We start from the raw sequence: 19,101 nt of genomic DNA, 5'->3' as shown, positions 1-19,101 counted from the left end.
AGTCCCGGGGCTGCTCCTCCCCCCCACCCTCCCACGCGCGCCTCTGCACAACTGTCCCCCTCCGATCCGGGTCTGCGCCCTGGGAGTGGCTTGCGGCTGGGGAGGGTGACCCAAAGCGAGTGTCGCTCCTCCTAGCAATCCCACGATCCACGGCCAAGCGCAGGAGCTGGAGGGCCAAGGTGGACACCGGGTCGCCACCTCGAGCGCGCCTACGGTGGCCCGCGGCAAGGGAGCAAGAGTGGCCGAGCGTCTGGGGAACCGCGGGAGTCAGAGCCAAGAGACCCCGCACCAGCCTGAGGGCTCAGCCCGCCGCGCAGTGGGAGGCGGGGAGGCGGGGACCGGGCGGGGACCAGGAGGGGGCGGAGCGGAGCTTCCCGCCTCCTTGTCGCCTTCATCCTCCCCCTCAGAGCCGCCGCCTCGGCCGGGCTGAGCAGCGGGAGTCCGAGGCGCCCGCTCGCAGCCGCGGGATGGGGAGCTAGCGCCACGGCGGCCGCAGTGGCCGCAGCGCGGCCAGCCGCCGCCCCCGGGCCTGTCCCGCCGGGTGATCCGGGAGCCCCAAGCCCGGCCCCGAGCCAGGCCCGCGGGCGGCGGCGGCGGAGGAGCTGGGCAGGTGTGTGCGGCTGGAAGATGGCGCCCTCGGGCCCGGGCGGTGTGCGGCGGCGGTGCCGGCGGGTGCTCTACTGGATCCCGGTGGTTTTCATCAGCCTGCTCCTGGGCTGGTCCTACTACGCCTACGCTATCCAGCTGTGCATAGGTGAGTGGGTGGCCGCGTCCCGAGCCCCGCACACAGCCCCCCGCCGTCCCGGGACTGCTGCCCCACTCCGCGATTGCTTCCACTTTGCGCATCCTCCAGGCTCCCCGGTACCCTGGGCGCTGCCCACTACCAGCATGTCTGCGGTGTCCGTCCTCCCCCTTCCCCCAGTCCCTCCACACACATAGCGGAGGTCAGCCAGCTCCTCAAAACCTCTTTTCACTCTGTTACTGTCCTGGCCTCCCCTGGCAGCTTTTGGGTTATCAGGTCACCTCCACCCCAGGACGCACGGCCCTAGGCACCCCTGCTGCTTTTCGCCCACCACCGCCACCCCAGCCACACCCCCTCGATGGGCAGGACATGAGCTCGATGGGAGCTCAGTGGTCTCTGCTTGTCTGCAGCCTCAGCAGAGAGCTGAGGCCAGGGAAGCTGCTCTGGAGGCCGGAGGGTTGGAAGCTGGGCCAAGAATCAGAGCTGCGCCAGACCCACGCGAGGAAAGGTTGGCCTTTGGCTGCTCAGGTGGCAGAGCCAGAATCTTTTCTGATGGCCGCAGCTCTACTTAAAAAAAAAAAATCGTGACAGTGTTCACTAGCGTTGTAGCTGCCTTTTTTGCTTTGAGGGTGGATAATTAGTTTCTAAGTCAAAAATTAAAAAAAAAAAAAGCTGAAGGGGTGAGCTACTAGAAAGTATTTTTTCGAAGACGTATGAGAACTACAGTACTGTAATTTAGATGCTGGAGTAATAGACAGTGGAGCGGAGAACCCATCATCTGAGGTTCTTACAGAGAGCCAAGTGGCCCCTTTCCAAGATAAGGCTTCTGAATTGGTGGGTGGGGCACTCTCAACGCTGAAGATTTTTTTTTTTAGGTTGAGTATGCATAAGCAGGGAATACAGTTATGATGCCTAATGTAAACTTTTTGCCTTCGGAGGCTTCGTAAAAGCCTGGTGTATGTTATCATTAAGACACGGTCCAACAGGGGATGACTTTTTGCCAGAGTCTTATGAATGAATGTTTTGTCTGCTCTTTACCCACTGAACTTACCGTACGTTTGCTCTAACCCAGTACGAGCCTGGAGTGGAACCAGAAGGAGTAATTAGGGCCCTGTTGAGCAGCTGCAAAGCTCTACGCCTGAAATGCAAAACCTGGTCTGAAGCCATCTTATCTCCAAATGTTGGTCCTATGAGAAATAGTGTCAAAATTACACACCAGAATAATTTTGACATAATTTTCAAGATAATTGAGACTATCTTCCCATTTCCATACCGTCTTGAAATTTGCTGTTATTAGTCTTTTGATTGGGTTCATAAACAACCTTTAAGCCCAAATTGAGTTAATTTGTGATGATTTTTTTAAAAAAAAGATTGGTAAATATGACACAATGCATATAAAATGTAATATTTAATCATGTAGAATGTATAGGAAGAATGTTAAAGATATTATAGTTTCTGTATTAACAGTAAATCTGTAAATACTTTGTTTATTGCTATTCAGTGTGTATGATACATAGCTATTGGGAAACTTTGTTGTATTTTATTCCTCCACTTCTGAGAAAGATAACTCAGTTAACACAGTGGCATTTGTAGCAAAAGAAGAATGCCCTAGAAGGCCTTCACTATCAAAACAGCCAGCTTGTTGGTTATTATCACATTAAGTTAAGAAGCTTAGCCTGCCGAAAAGGCTCATTCATGTCCATGAAGAGGAAGCGTTTGTAGGCACAGTGTTTTTTCCATCACAGATACCAGATGTTCCAGATGTTCCGTAGGTAGTTTTATTTTATAGAGTAAAGACAGGTGATGGGCAAGGAACCTATTATATCTGAACCGTTTGTGTGTGTGTGTGTGTGTGTGTGTGTGTGTGTGTGTGTGTGTGTGTTCTATGGAAGCCAGAAATCAATATCAAGTGTTTTCCTCAATTAGCCTCCAATTTCCCTTTTGAGACAGGGTTTCTCACTGAAACTATAACTCACCTTTCCCACTAGACTGGCAGGTTAGCAAGCCCCCAGGCTCGACCTGTCTCTCCCTCCCAGCACCGGGATTGCAAGCAGGCACCCCATCCAGCTTTTATGTGGGTTTGAGGGGGTCTGAACTTGGGACCTTTGGCTTGTACAGCAAGCACTTTACCCACTGAGACAGCTCCCCAGCCGCTTGGCCATCTTTTTATTTTTTTCATAATTTCAAGATAGGGTGTCTGTAAAATCTGAGTCACCCTTTTTGTAAGTGACAGTTTGACTTAGAAGGACAGTTTCCTAGGTGCCAATGGCCTCTTATCGATATTTACCTGATAAAGTGTCCTACCACTCCTTGTCGCTGCCCACCTGTGGTGACCTAAATGCTTCCCACGGCAAAAAGCCATCTGAAAATTGACTAACACAAAGAAATAAATGGTGCAGAAGTATACCCCCCAAGTTGCTAGAAAATAGTTCTAAAATATTTCAATTGTTGCAAAAGCAAAGGACAGGGGTGTTGTAAAAAGTCTAGATCCTAAATGCCAGAAGGCAAAATTCAAGACGAAGGTGAGTTTTATATTGGAGACCATGGCAGTTGGTCAGTGGTCGTCTCCAAAAGCCTTGCATTGCCTAACCAAGGTTGGCTGGGAAGCTGAGGTTAGCTGTACCGTTCTTTTCTAGGCACAGGGAGAGATGGCGACCGATGTGGCTGATGCGCCCAGCCAGCTATTACTGCTTTTCCACAAAGAAAAACGAAGAATGCCAGCCCCCACCCCACTCTCACATTAATCACAAGTCTTCCTGCCCTGCCCTCTGGGGATTTTTTTCCCCTCTTGGAAATTGTTATTTACAGTCTTTTTTTTTCAAATTTCTCCTGTGAATATTGGCCAGGGTTGGGACTAAAGGATGGGGTCAGGGACTGAAAAGTGAAGTAGCAAACAAGCAGAATTAAGCGAGCAGGGTGACTTACCCTGGTCCTCCTTCCACATCTGCTGTCAGCCAGTGGTGACCCTGAATATAAATTGCTCTATGCCCTTTACTGAATGAACCGCCATTTAGGAATAGTGCTTATGCTGGTATCCTTGGAAACTGACGATAATGATTCTCATTACAGTTAGTTTCTATATTTAACAATGTGCATGGATGTGGCTCTCTGGGCACTTCCTCAGTGAGCATAATTTTTGCTTGGTATTTGTATTTTACAAAAATAACTCATCCCTTTTGGAATGTGTGTATATCGGAAATACATGGGATCAAGTATTTCAGGTAAAAATGCTTCCAATTCTGCCAATAAAAGGTCAAATAGGGCTTTTACACAGGTGATAATCTAGAATATGTTTATATGGCTTGCTAGTTAATAAAACCCTTGCATCATTTTCTCCCCCCCCCCCCCCCCATGCTTTCCTTTCTCTCACTTTCCTGCCTCTCATCAATCCGCTTCTCTCTTCCTCCTGCCCTTAACCCCATCCCTGGTTTCTGTTTTGTCTTATCCATCCTCAATCCACTCAAATATTAACCATCTTGTTTTTGATATGCTAATACACATTCCAAGGGTTAAGGAGTATAAGGGAGTGTAGTAAGGATGCAGACTTAGAGGAGTAAGCTTGTCTGCAGCCTTAGATTTGGTTTGAGGATATGCTGGACCCGGTGTGTGTTTTACAGAATCACCATGACAATTAGTATGGAAACATTGCTTGTTGGAGGAGGCAATTAAACTTTTTCCTCTGGAGTGCTAACATTCCAAATGGATTTGCATGTTTTTAAACCTTTTGTCTTGTTATAATTCCAAATTTACTAAACGCTCCTAAGATGATTGTAAGAGATGAACACATACCTTTGCTAAATCAGTTTGGTCTCTTGTTTGTCTTGAGCAGGTCGCTGCCATGGTTTCCCTTTAGGCAAGTGACATTGTTACCAATAGTCGGGGCCTGGGCCAGGTTTTGTCTGGGTTTGGGGGCTTTTGAATGAATTGAAAGCCCACACAGATCACAAAGGCATGAGCAAATTTTATTTCAAGTGGAGTGTTCTGCAAGACAGCAAGCAGGCAGTATGAATGGAGATGCTGAAGGACCATGGTTCTTTCCTGGGCTCTTTTCTATGAAGTATAAAGGAAGGAGACTCTGGTTACAAAGGAGCACAGTTTGGATGGTTCTCTATTTCGATTGATTAATTAAGTAATCTTTTTTTTTCTACTGCATGTGACCTTCCCATCATGCAACTGACTAAGTTGTATTTCTGCCCTTTTATGCACAGGCAGGAAATGATAAACAGGATATGTTTTCTAAAGAGAACATAGTCTTGTTTTACTATTTATTTACCCCAAACCAGTTCTGGCTGAATTGGCCCTTCCAATCTTCTACTGGGTCTTTGACCAGTGATTGAACAGAGTCTATCTAAATTGGAGAATTCTTAAGAGGAAGAAAAACTTACTCCATTTTGGGAGTGCACTATGCATGCAGGTTAATGTTGCGTACACATTGCTAAATCTCACACTGACAAGCTTGAGGGTCTCACACTGTCCCAGGACAAATGGGGTCCCGGGTTTCTATACTACTTCCTGTGTTTTCCTGGCTATCTACCAATTAGTGTTAGATTTTATTTAAGTCATTTCAAACAATCAAGGCAGTCCCCAAATCTTAGAGGTAGTGTAGGTCAACCCTGTCCTCATTGTACAGGGAGAACTGAATGCTGCAGATCCTAAAAGTTTTCTGGCCTTCCTGAAGTTCCGAGTGGAGGTGTCACCTATGGATTTTACCAGTCTGATCCCGTGTCCTAACCTCTCCCTTCCTACCGAACTGCTCACCAAACGTCATATCTCTTTGCAGTCGCCTACCAAGTCTGGAATATTCATGCTGCTGTTTTATGAGTTACCAGGATTCTGGGAGTCACCCTCGGCACAAGGCTTTCAGAGTCTTAGAAGACGTTATAAGAAAAAAATGCTGTGTCTTTTCAAGCCACGTGTTCTCTGTGGCAATTGCTCAGCTCCGCTATTGTAGTGACAGAATAGTCACAGACAATGCTTGAATGGTTAGGTAGGTTCTGATGAACCTTATTAGAAAAGCGCAATCGGAAGGCCAGATGCTAATCTTGTCACAGGCCAGATGCCTTTAGAGCATGTTAGACGCTAGACTATTAGAATGTTCTCAGGTTGAGGGAGTCGCTCAGCTGGTAACGTATTTGCTGTGCATGCATGGAGACATGAATTTGATCCCCCACACCCATATAAAAACATGGATGTGGTAGCACAGCGGTAATCCCAGAGCTGGGGAAATAGAGACAGGTAGTTCTCAGGAGGTGGCTGGCTAGCCTAATTGGTGAACTCCATGCCTACAAGAGAGACCCTGCCTCAAAAACAAAGTAAAGAGCTAGGGAGGAGTTACTTCTGAATTTATTCTTTGGGCTCCATACACTAGCACACACGTGTAAACACACACACACACATACACACACACACTCATACACACACCCTTCAGCAATGATTGCAACCTATTATATTTCATAGCATTAATGAAGATGTTTAAGAATTTGAAGATGCCACGTACAGTGGTACATACCTATAACCCTATCACTAAGGAGACAGAGGCAGGAGGGCTGTGGGTTTGAGACCAGCCTGGGATGGCCAGTTAACTCTCTAAACAAATAAGTACATGAATAAAACCAAATAAAAGCAAAATTGACTCATATATAGGAATCAGTTTAAGAATATGCTGCCTTGCTTTCTGTTTCTTTAGAAACAAGCAAATATCCCCAACTATAAACTATCTCGGCCCTCATTTTAGATTCTGTAAGTTCTGGTCTTTCATGAGCCCAGGACCACTGCAGTCTCAAGGAGAGAGATAGTGTAGGCTCGGAATGACCTTCCAAAATGAAAATACTTTGAGCCATGCAAAAAAAAAAATTGAAGTTATCCTTGTTATTGATAAACTTTCACTTTCTAAAACATTTAGGGAACCAAGTCATCTGTCTTTTTTTGTTTGTTTGTTTGTTTGTTTGTTTGTTTGTTTGTTTTTCGAGACAGGGTTTCTCTGCAGCTTTTTAAGAGCCTGTCCTGGAACTAGCTCTTGTAGACCAGGCTGGCCTCGAAAGTCGTCTGTCTTTTAAAATCAGAGAGAGAGCTTAGTGATACAGTTGCTGCTCTCCTGAAGTGTGAGAATAGTTTAGAATGGAGTAGAGGACATAGCTGTGGGAAACCGCGACATAGGAAGCCTTTGATGCCGCTGTTCTTTAAAATTCTTCCTGTTAAAACAATGCAAGGAGTTCTTTCTTGATACTGTTAAATATTTTGAAAGTTAAAATCTTAACAAGTCTTAATCCAAAAGTTTAAAATAGCTTTCAGATTCTGGATCGGTGCCACCATCTAAGTTTACTCTCTACGTGGTTCTAGGCAGAGTAAGAAAGAAAAAGAAAACTCCTGGCTGTGTCCTTGGCTCCGTCAATGCGTCCAAGCATTTCCGATTGGCAGGATAATGAGGTTAATCTTTCGCTAGAAACAGCACAAGAAGGACAGTTGACATTCGTAACATTTAGAGATGACCCGTAAGTGTTAAGTGAACTAATCTATCTGTGGTTTTTATTTGACTTCCTGTTGTCTGATAAAAGGACATCCGGCTAAAAAGGCAAATAAACGTGAGAAGATGCTCCAGCCATCAGAACTCAACTTTAATTAGGTTGTAGATCGGTTTGCTTCTGGACTCTCCTGAGATTGTCATCCGCAGCCTAACATTTTCACATTTCACAAGTGAGAACCCATTGCCAGTTCCCTAAGTGGAGGAAATCCTCTCTGGGGAAAGTTTGTGTATGCGTGTCCATGCGTGTGCCTGCATGTGTGCGTGTATGCGTCCATACACACCGCATGAGTGGGAAAAGGTTAGTATAGAGTCATCCCTGTCCAAAGCTGAGGGAGATTCAGCCACTGAACCTGGTTACCTGTCAAGTGTTTTCCTCCTCAGAGATGATTTGTCGAACTAATGGAGATATTTTCGAAAAGCCAAGATGTGGACAATACTCAGAGAGTCCTCTTCAACATGAGGAAGGGTGCTGCCTTTCTCTTGCCCGCCCCACAGCCAGGTGTTAGGGCGACGGAAATGGAACCCTGCACTGCCAGGAGGCTGTGAATCGATCATCGCGCCCGCATGAAAGGACAGGCAATAAAGGAGATGAGAAGCTGAATAGAGAGCTCGTCAGTCATCATGCTGCCTCATTAGGATGCTGACTACACCTGCAATCTCACAGCCCGATTATGCCCAGATGTTTTTGCTCCTGCTGTGCTCTGGGTGGTGGTTCTAGCTTCCTTGTTGCTTACAACAGGCGTGGACCACTTTTACGCCAAGCTCATTTTGTCTGTGAAACTGAGCAGGGAGTTTAATGAATGTCATTCATCCAGCCTACAGGAAGACTGAAGCATCATGCATCTTAGCAAATCCACAGAAGCCAAGAGAAGGTGGCTGTAGCAGAGTTGACAATATACCAGAGGATTGTTCTTCGGAAGGAGTCACTGCCTTGGCAGCCAGCTCTCACATGCTGGAGATGCCACTGTGCCCAGGACACGCTTACAGTGAAGATGGTCTCAATGTTAAATGCCTAAGCACAAATAGCAACAGCCGAGCTGAGATTTGTTTTTGCCTGAGAGACACTCTCAAGCAAGAGTCAACACGGGCTGCTCTTGTCATTCCTTCTCTGCACACTCGAAGGCAGTTCATTTTACATAGTCTGTTGATTACACGTAAGGAGCCAAGCCATGTGTCTGTGGACGTGGCTGGGCCATGCTCCTTGCTCATGCTTCTCCCTGGTGTCCTGAGATGCTTTTCCATGTGAACTGCACAATTGATGACCTGTTAATGACCACTATGTCCTTCTTTATAGTGTTACCAAGGGAAGCAGGATGCCCTCGGGAAGTCTGTCAATAAAAGAACCCTAACCCACAGGCAAAAGCCCCTTGGTACAGGCCTTTAAAAAATGTTGAAGCATAAAATGGCTTTGAATTGGTTTTAAGTCTCCTGGATCATATCTCAATGAGGTCCAAGAAACTTTTATCTTTTGTGATTCAGGGAACCTTAGAAAATGAAAATGTTCTCTGTTTTATTCTCCTGTGTGCAGCTAAAATTACATTTTTGTTTCTTGTGCATTTTGTAAAAAAGAAAAAAAAAGGGTTTTCATTGCATTTGCCATGTGTTTTGGGAATGACATGACTTAAAACCCAGAGTACGGACAAGGAGTTTAGCTTTGTGGTAGTGCGTATGCTTAGCATGTCTGAGTCCTCAGCTTTTCCCCAACACCAAAACAAATGAAAACGTCCAGACTGGATTATGTCCCCAGTCCCCTGGATTATGTCCCTAATTCCTTCTGAAGACCCATGGGTTATCTCAGTCTCCAAGATGTGGGTAGCCTGGTCTGCAGAGGGGTTTTTCACGGGGTTTTCAGAGATGGTATGCCAATGCCGTCTGTAAAGGACATAGAATTCATGTCTGCAGTACTTAAGTGGGAATGGCAGCCTGCTGAAAACAGTTGGCTGAGCTGTAATGAGAGAGGCCTGATATCAGTAATAGAGGAGGAAAAAAAACAATTTCACTTATGAGTCTCCAACTGATAGTCACAAGCTTGCTCTGAATTACAGGGCTAATGTGTGATCCGCTTTATTCCTAAGTGGCAACCCCATGTGACATGCATTAGGAAGAAAGGCTGTCAGGGATTTATGTACTTAACCCTGACTGCTAATTATCCAGGGCTTCTCCCGGGAGGCCAGGGAACAGGAAACGATGAAGGGCAGAGACCGGTGGGACTTAATCAACGCTTTCATTATAACACGTTCTTCATGAAATACAATTAGTGTCAGATATTAGTACATTTTCAAAACTAAGAAACACAGAACTGTATGTTAGTGAGGAGAGAGAAAATGGTATCGACCCCACTACAAGTTCTCAGAAACTTAGCCATTAATAAGCAACTTCTAAATCCAAGGACTGAATGCATTTCAAGCATCCATAAATTTTGAACAGTTTTAATGTGTCCATTCAGAAAACAGCTATTGATTGGTCTTTGTCTGACTTAGGGTCTATTGCTGTGGTAAAACATGATGACCAAACACAGCTCGGAGAGGAAAAGGTTTATCCAGTGTATACTTCCCGTGAACTGTCCATCACTGGTGGAAGTGAAGGGGGGGGAGCTGGAGGCAGGAAAGGAAGCAGAGGGAACAGAGGAGTGCTCGCTTACTCTGAGCACTTTCTCAGCCACTACCTGGGCAGGGATGGGGCCACCCACAGAGATCTTGGCCATCAACCATCAATCATTAATCGAGACCATATCCCCCGCAGACTTGCGTGCAGGCCTGCCAACCTAATGACGGCATTCTCCTCTTCCTAGATATATCTAAGCTCATGTTAAACTGACAGACACTGAGCTCCCACTTCAGTTGGGGAGAAGACAGCAAATAAATGATTATGGCGTAGTGTCATGACAAAAAGAGAAAAGGAGTGCAGGGAGGATTGGGGATGCTGGGCATATCAGCATATAGCATATCTGCCTGTAATCCCAGCACCCGGGACTACAGGCAGGAAGATTGAAAGTTCAAGGCCAGGCTAGGCAATTTAGCAAGAGCCTATCTCAACACAACAGCAACAACACCCCCACAGTCCCCCCACCCAAAATACCTAAACAACCACCAAACCAAAAATGTCAAGAGCACGAAGAGGAAAATAATTTCAGATGAGATGGAAGGGCAAGAGAGGGACTAACGCCAGAAGATACGCTTGTCAGGCAGAGGAAAAGATCTGAACAATGTTTCAAAGCAGGGTTGTTTGATTCTTAATATCCAGAAATGAGATACAAAGGAACTTCATGACAGTGGCCATGCCTGGCAAGTTCATAGTGGTGGTCTCCATTCCTGTGAGAAAAACTAACACACAGTCATGTTTAGTCTATTAATCTTCTGGGATGAATACATTCATGGTGGGTACAGTCTGAGTTTGTTTAATTGAGCCTAGTGAGGAAGTAGACATTTAAAGCATAAAGCATAGAGTCCTTCATGAGATGATTAGCTTTTTATTAATTGACTATTCGTGTTCATAAACAAACTTACATTATTATTTATTTACATATATTTATACACTTATATTTTTAGGGTAGCAAATAGATAATCTTTTCCTTCTGCGCTTTGTATGTAATTATGTGTAATAAAGAATTAGGTGAATCAGTTGTAGATGTGCTTTGAGAATTCAAAGGACAGTACAATATAATAATAGCATCTAGTATAATAATAACTACAATTCAGATAGGGTAAATTATTTGAACCAATAGACCTATAAAAAGTAATCACTAAAAAAATAAACTGAAATGGTTTTGCAGGAAGCACTCTGGCTGAGCCAGCATTATCCAGATACCCCCCCCCCCACGGTTCATTTTGTAGTTCTCAGACAACTACATCTTCCCTTAAAAGTACTGAAATGTTTACTTGATTTAGATTTTGAGAATGACTTTTAAAAATATGTTGCAATTCCTCCCTCTCCTTGCCCCAACCCTTTGTAAGAATGTGCTGAATATAATTTGTTTCCTATTGACTGGAAAAGGTCACAGGGGCAGGGAGCCGGGAGCCGTTTTGCCTGGGCATTGTTTTGGTTCTTCGACACTGAGAACCCGGGCAGACTCATGAATGAGTCTCTTCACCAGTAGAGATGCCTGGCTGTGTTTCTCTGCTTATCACTCTGGGATTACTTCCCAGGGTAAGAGAGAAAACTGCAGTTAACATTAAATATGAACTTATTTTGTGGTTGCAAATAGACTCTGGAATAGGCGGGTTTTGTTTTTACTGTGGTTAAGTATAAAGAACATAAAAATCACTGTATCAACCATTTATGTTCTTTAAGTGTACAGTTCAGTGGTATTCAGTACATTCAAATTTTTGTACCCATAACCATCATCCACCTCTAGAATAAACTCCCAAGTTGAATTTCTGCACCGATTAAACAATAATAGCCCCACCCTTCCTAGTCACCATTTAACTTTCCGGCTTCAATCTGACCATTCTAGGTGCTTCTTCTGAGGGGAAACACACGCTATTTGACCTTCCGTTCCTGGCTTACTTCATGGTGTGATGTCTTCAAAGCTGGTTCATATTGGAGCATGTGGCAGAATTTCATTTTTCTTTTTTTTTTTTTTTTTTTTGGTTTTTCGAGACAGGGTTTCTCTGTAGCTTTTTTAGAGCCTGTCCTGGAACTAGCTCTTGTAGACCAGGCTGGCCTCGAACTCACAGAGATCCGCCTGCCTCTGCCTCCCGAGTGCTGGGATTAAAGGCATGCGCCACCACCACCCGGCCAGAATTTCATTTTTAAAGACTGGATAATATGCCATTGTGTGTAATTACCCCATTCTGTTTGTCAATAGGCTGAGTTGTTTCTGCCTGTTTTAGCTATTATGAGTAATGCTGCATTCAACAGTGCATACAAACACCTTTTTGGATCCTTGGTTTAAGTTCCTTTGGGCTACCTAGGAATAGAATTCCTGAATAATATGGTAATTCTCTGCTGCTTTTTTGAGGGTCACTGTACTATTTTCCAAAGAAAGTAATTTTAGTGGAAAATTATTTCAGAGGTGCTTATAATAGGTGTCCAAGTGTAAAAGTCTCTAGGGGTATCCACGAAATGTGTCAGCATTTTCTTCTCTTGCCGCTTCATGGTTCAGCAGCAAGTTCTTGGGTGGGGAATTGTGAACAGACACACCTCAACTACGAGGAAGCCTTCATGACTGGGTGTGTGCCCTCACGAGAATGCTGGCCACCAGGCTTGGGGCAGAAAACGTGATTGCTGCTGGTTTACCATGATGGTGGGTAAACATGAGTTGGTGGAGAAAAGTGTGGGCATCCGTGCGCTTTGAATTAATACTGTGGACATCAGCTATGACCTAGAGCCTGATCCACAGTCCAAGGACTGAGCAGAATCCATGAATGAACGACAGACTCTCTATAGTGCTTGCAGACGGAAGATCTGGGAATGGTTCTAGAAACCCAAAGTGAAGATCTATCCCAGCAGGAAAAGTGAGATGAGCTCTCTCACATTGAGCAAAAGAAGAAATTCAGTTCGCATATTGCTGACTGCAATGAAATGAAGCAATTTCATAGCTTCCCATTTATATTAAGGAGTCTATTCAGTTCATCATCTGCGAGTTGCCTGGATGATGCGAAACCGGCTCTGGCTTCAAGTGAATGTTTGTTGTTTACAGCAGTCCCTGCCAGGTAGATTGTGCTATGCTGTGGGAAATGATTCATAGGGGAAGGGTACTATCTGCTATAATTAAGAAGGGACAGACATTGTGTAGTGGAAGCTGGAACAAAAGAAAGATCATATAACACAAGCTGTCCACACACACACAAAAGAAGGATGTGTAAGGACTTTGTGACCATGTGACGAGAGTTTCCAAAGGCAATCACTATTCCTAGTGATCCTGAACTGAACATCAAGCTAGACCTCAACCCGATTCCCTTGACGTTCTGCAGAAGCTGTGACTCAGTGACCACAGTGACCCAACGCTGTAACCATGGCAGTTCTGAGGGTGCCAGTCTTGGTTCACACGTCACTGTATCTCTTCAAGTGCAGCCTTGTGAAATCTGCTCCAGTGAGAACCGTGAACACAGCAGTTAGTATTCTAGCCTTGCATAGCTCCTTTCTCTGGGGAGCTGGGAAGTGCCGCCTCGTGTCAAATAGCTTTTATGGACCTAGAAATATTGATGTAATTTTAAAGTAGGTTGTGTGGGGTTTTTTTGGTCATAAGATAAATGCTCTGTTTTTATTATAGTTTTAGGGAGTTGTGTGTTTCTTTAGAGAACCATTGTTTGTTCCTCTTAATGTATAAAATACTAATGTTTGGTAGTGAGAAAGAAAAATAATATCTCTGTCCTCTGTGATAATTGTCACCATACCATATAAGGAAAAATTGATGTGATGACATTAAGAAAATATATGATAAAAATTGGTCCTACCTGTTCACATATATTTCAAATGTGATAAAATAATTAAAATACAAGTAGCTTGTTAACAACATAAATGTGTGGTGGTTTAAATGAGAATGGACCCCACAGGCTCAAACATTTAACTACTTGGTCCCCAGTTGGTGGAACTGTTTAAGGAGGATTAGGAGTGTGGCCTTGTTAGAGGGGTGTGGCTTTGTTGGAGGGGGTGTGGCTTTGTTGGAGGAGGTGCATCACTGGGGGCTTTGAGGTTTCGAAAGTCCAGAGCCATTCCCAGTTGGTCACTCTGCTTTGTGTATCGGGATCTAAGCTCTCAGCTCCTGCTCAGTCCCATGCCTGATGGCCTGCTGCCACGATCCCCACCATGGTGGTCACAGACTCAGCCTCTGAAACTGTAACCCCCTATAAACTCTTTTTTCTATGAGTTGCCTGGATCATGGTATTTTCTGACAGCAAGAGAAAAGTAGCCAAGGCAACATATACGTGTAAACATGGATGAGAAGTTACACTGGGCAACGCCAGCGGCATGGTCATTAGAACTAGGTTCTAATGAAGGAAATGTCCTAGGCTATAGATTCCTCCTGACCTTCCCTTTGACAGTGGACAGCTCATCACATGAGAACTAGCTAGAACTGGTAAGAGTCCAGAATCCACCGCAGTCCATGGTTCAAAGAAATTTCCCACAGACTCTCTGGTTTTTGTTTAAGGAAAAGCATTTGAAACTGAGAAGGAAGAGGGTTGGAACTGAAAAGGTTCCATGATTGTTTGAACTTGAAGTTGAGCTGTAGCCGCGGTAGAAAATGGAGAGCCCCACCGGGGTATGCAGGATGAATAAGTTGCTGTCTCACTGAAGTCTGCCCAGCTTGCTGACACTGGGAATCTTGTTGTTGTATATATTGCATTATTTACTCACTGGGTTGGGTGTGCGCACACATGTATGTGCATGCGTCATAGTGTGTGGGTGTAGCTCACAGGACAGCTTTGGAGAGTGCCCTTCCATGATGTGGGTTCAAGGGATCAAAATCAAGTCCTCGGCTCCTGATTCAAGTGCTTTTGTGTACACTAAGCCATTTTGCTGGCCCCCTGTCTGTTCTGAGATACAGATTACTGGATTCCACTGAGTAGACTGAGATCACTAACATCAAGGGACTAGGCAAGCGACCAGATTTCCCCATTTATCGCCACTGCTCATTAGCCAGTAATTGGGATTCATCTTTTTCTTTGCTAATCAAAAAGTGGCTGTGAGCCATAAGATTGTCTTTGCTTTCCTCTCAGAACAGAGAAACGAAAAGACATAACCATTCTTAATAATTTAAGTACAATCAAGAAATGTGTTTTTAGCGTTAATTTCGATCTTAATACCATCTGTAGAATGGAGCTACGTAAATATTTAGAGCAATCAAATGACTATCAAATTGCCGAAGCCCACACGGTAAATCTGTCATGAGCAGTAGCATGGGTGACCTGGAGAACATTACGCTGAGAGAGATCAGCCAGTCACAAAAGGACTAATATTTAATCCACTGATTCTAGGGATGCAAAATAGTCAAGCAGAGAAATGGGGAGCAGAATGTTTAGTAGTTTCCAGAACCTGGAAGAAGAGAGGAATACCAGCCTGCACTCGGCGGGGGTGAAGCTCTTCAGGCATACTGGATGCCTGGGCTTAAGGAATCTGCTATCTCTTACTGCGCTTGTATTTAACACTGATGATTGTGCCGCTACAATGCTTAAAGGAGGCAGATCTCAAACTGAGTCACTGCTATGACAAAATGGGGAGAAATTTTCCTGCCTTTGGGGCAGGGAAGAAACAGTTGTAGGTTTTAATATTTTTCCAAATGTAAGAACTGGGAATTCTAAGTCAGGGTGGCCTCCTGCTCTGTACCCCTTATTAGCAGCTATCCAAGCAAGGATGAACCCTCAAAGTGTCCCAGGTGATATTTCTCTTCCTCGGCATTGGTAGGCTGAAAGTTAGGACACCCCTGTTTTGTTTTTGTTTGGTTTGGTTTGGTTTTTATTTTTTTATTTTTATTTTTATTATTATTATTTTTTTGTCATCACTGACCAATCCAGCCTTCCCTTAACAAAATAACTTACTCAGTTTTGAAGCAAGAAACTCTGGAAAGCATAAACTCAAGCTTTGTCCTTAAATATGGCCACTGGAGTATTTTAACTGCGGCCAACGTTCATAGTGTTTCTTCCTAGATACTTTAAGTAGACTGTAAGAGGAGGCGTAGTAGAGGATTTTTTTTTTACACTTTGCTTTCCCATGCTTCCTTCAGAAGTGCAGTGTGGATATCAAACGTTGGCAGACTAGTTGAACAAAGGTCACTGAAGTTGGAAACAGTCAAAGAAGGGATCTATTCAGGACTGGGAAGCCTAGCAGGGTGCATGGTTAGGAGGCAACAGATGTCACAGGTCCTGGGAGGCCACATGGCATTCTTGAGAGATTGTTTTTGGGTCAGATGGGCCCATAGTTAGATCTCAATTCCTTATTTATACTTTGAATGACATTAGGAGTTATCCTATTTCTGGAAGAGAGGCTCAGATTTTGAAACTATAATGTGACCCACCTCAATGAGCTCAGCATTTAAAGATTTCAGCCCAGATTTTCTGCATATAGTAAACATCAGCAAGTGTTCCTTATCCGGCCCTCTCTCCTGCTCACTAACTGAGATTCCATCTTGCCTCCATCCAGCCTTTGTTCTGCTCAAACCAACCTCAGATTTTGAAGGATATTATAAGCTATAATGTTTCCATTCAAGAGTCTCAGCTTAGCATTTCAAACTTGAGGGCATCAAAATGTAACTGTATTCGGAGATACGGTCTTTTGTCAAGATTTGTTTATTTATTTTATGTATATAGTTGCTCTGTCTGCATGTTTGAAGGATGCCTGAAGATGGCATCAGATCTCACTATAGATGGTTGGGAGGCACCATGTTGTTTTGGGGGATTGAACGGAGGACCTCTGGAAGAGCGGCTGGTGCTCTTAACCACTGTGCTATTTCTCCAGCCTGGAGATATTGTCTTTAAAGAGATTAAATAAAGCTAAAACAAGGTCACTGGAGTAGGGTCTAAACCATTATTGTGCTGTCCATATAAGAGAAGAAATTTGTGCCCAACAGTAGTTGCACATGCCTTTAATCCCAGCATTTAGGAGGCAGACAGATCTCTGAGAGCTTGAGGCCAGCCTGGTCTACAGAGTGAGTTCCAGGATAGCCAAGGCTACACAGGGAAGTTCTGTCTTGAAAAATAATAAACAGGCAAACAAACAAACAAAAAGAAAAACGAGATGGGGGGAATTTGAAAGCAGAGTGTAACAGAGGGAAGACGTTGTGGAGACAGAGAGAGATGGTGGCCATTGTAACCCAAAGAGAGAGGCTTTAGTGGCCGCCAACCTTGTCCACATGTTACTTTTGATTTTCTTGCCTCCTTTGTTTAAGGACCCCATTGTTTGCTACTTTGTGAGGACATCTCTGACAAAGGAATGGAGTGTGATTGTTGCAGATGAGGAAAGGAGGGCTAGGGTAAGAAATACAGGACAGCTCACCATGCTGGACATGTTGGCATCGTCCTGTGACTTCAGCTACTCTGGGAAATGAGTGAGAGGGCGAGACACAGCGGGGCAGCACCGTGGGACATTCTCAGAAAAGCCCATCCTGTCCCAGCTTAGCTTGTTCTGTATCGTTGCCCAATGTGGAGTGTGATGTAATACATTTTCTTTTCAATTTCACCTAATCCTGGGGGGATGGTTTGGATAATTGCTAAAAAATCAGTTTTCTTGTAAAAACACTAAAAACAAACAAACAAGAAACGACATCGTAATGACAGCTAGAGACAGGAAGGAAGCCTAAGTAGTGGGGGTAATCAGAAACTAGACCTGGACCCCGAACTCCTAGCCTTGCAGGAGTTCTAAGGTGCCATGGAGCGCTTGATCTCTCTCTCAGTGCACAGGAACAGTTTAGTAACTATGGCGATAATGTGTTGTTCCCTCTCTGTTTCTCTTCCTGCATCCCGTCCATGCCAATAAAGGGCTGTGATTCCTGTAACACAATTAGCCAGGGCAGGGTTTTAAGTCCTGGAGCATAACAGAAGAGTGGAAGTCTCTAGAGAAAGACAGATCATTGCAGGACATGGACCAGGAAGAAATTCTACTTATTTCAGACAAAGTTAGACAAATGTGCTTTGAATATAGCCCACAGCTACATTGTTGCTATTGCATATGTCTTGATTGTTCCCAGAAGTATAAATAGAAAACATTTTAATGTAATAATAGAAGTGCTTTTATCCCTCCCCCCAAACAAATTATATTTGTCGTATATGAGGAGAGTGTAGGTAGAGTTGTCTTTGTTTCACATTAAAAACAAAATGAGTTTGTGTTAAGTTAAAGTGTTAGATCCAAAATAAACCTAACTTTCAGTATCATGCTAAGTGCCCCATCAAGACTAAAGTGTGGTTTTGTCTCATTATCTATGTTAAGGATCAGTACCATTTTGTCGTTATTGATTTTATTGTGTAAGTATCAGTAAGCCAATGCCCTCGTCTGGCCTCCACAGTTCTGCACGCACACACACACACACACACACACACACACACAAGAAAAAGTAACAAAAACTTTAATGAATTAAATAGTTGTATTGAGCATATTTATAATACATCTTCCAGAGGTAACTATTTGGCTTTAATATGGCTTTTGAGTTTTAATGCAATAGTATTTAATTATTAATGTAACAAAGCACAGCCCAGCTGTGTACTGTGTCCTTAACTTCTATGCCATCTCTCCAGGCATACTGCTTAATTCTTATGTTGCTATAAGTAACCAAATTATACTCAATTACCACACATATTTTCAAACACTAATTTATATTTTTCATATATTTTAGTTGCATAATACGTATTATTAGAAAAGTATACAAAGTCAAAGAGTGGTTTTTCTTAAATAGCTATTAAAATTAGCTATGGTTGAAAATAACATATTTTACATATCCTTACACAGTGAGAAAAGACATTTTAAACTGATAGCTCTGGCATTAAATCAAAATTTTCAAGGTGAGGCACTAATGTAATAATTGGGAAAATATGCTGGAAAAGGCATTCATTTCTTTCATAAAAATAAAACAGTGTGTTCCTGATATGTGTGAGTTAGTTATGTCCCTAGTCTGGGTACTGGTGTTTAACCAGTGGTGTTTTCCCTTTGAAGATGTTTATTCACAACTTTACTTGTAACTATGGAAGACACATATGAGATCACTTTCCGGAGCATACTAGAGGGTCTCAATAAACAAAAGATAAATAGGCCATGGACCATAAGAAAGTCACAATTCACTAAGAATAGATAAAGGAAATCCATGCTTATATCTTTAAAACAATACTAATCCTCACCTGTAATAAGGGAAACCAGTCCTAAAACAAATTTTTGCTTTGTTTCCTCATTTTTGGTGCTAGAGATTGAA

The 19,101-nt window shown here is 43.6% G+C and overlaps 1 protein-coding gene across 1 annotated transcript in view; it reads left to right on the top strand.

Moving 5' to 3' along the window:
* Positions 1–577: 577 nt before the first annotated feature.
* The window catches only part of Zdhhc2 (zinc finger DHHC-type palmitoyltransferase 2), a 56,395-nt gene continuing 37,871 nt past the window's right edge, over positions 578–19,101 (top strand). The window contains exon 1 of the mRNA XM_038326272.1: positions 578–754. Coding sequence (XP_038182200.1) covers positions 628–754 — 127 coding nt within the window. The 5' untranslated portion in view covers positions 578–627. The remainder of the gene's footprint in view (positions 755–19,101) is intronic.

This window comes from Arvicola amphibius, chromosome 4 (assembly GCF_903992535.2).
Source record: "Arvicola amphibius chromosome 4, mArvAmp1.2, whole genome shotgun sequence".
Taxonomy (NCBI): domain Eukaryota; kingdom Metazoa; phylum Chordata; class Mammalia; order Rodentia; family Cricetidae; genus Arvicola; species Arvicola amphibius.
The sequence above is the reverse complement of the archived record's forward strand: the minus strand, read 5'-3'. Positions and strand labels throughout refer to the sequence as shown.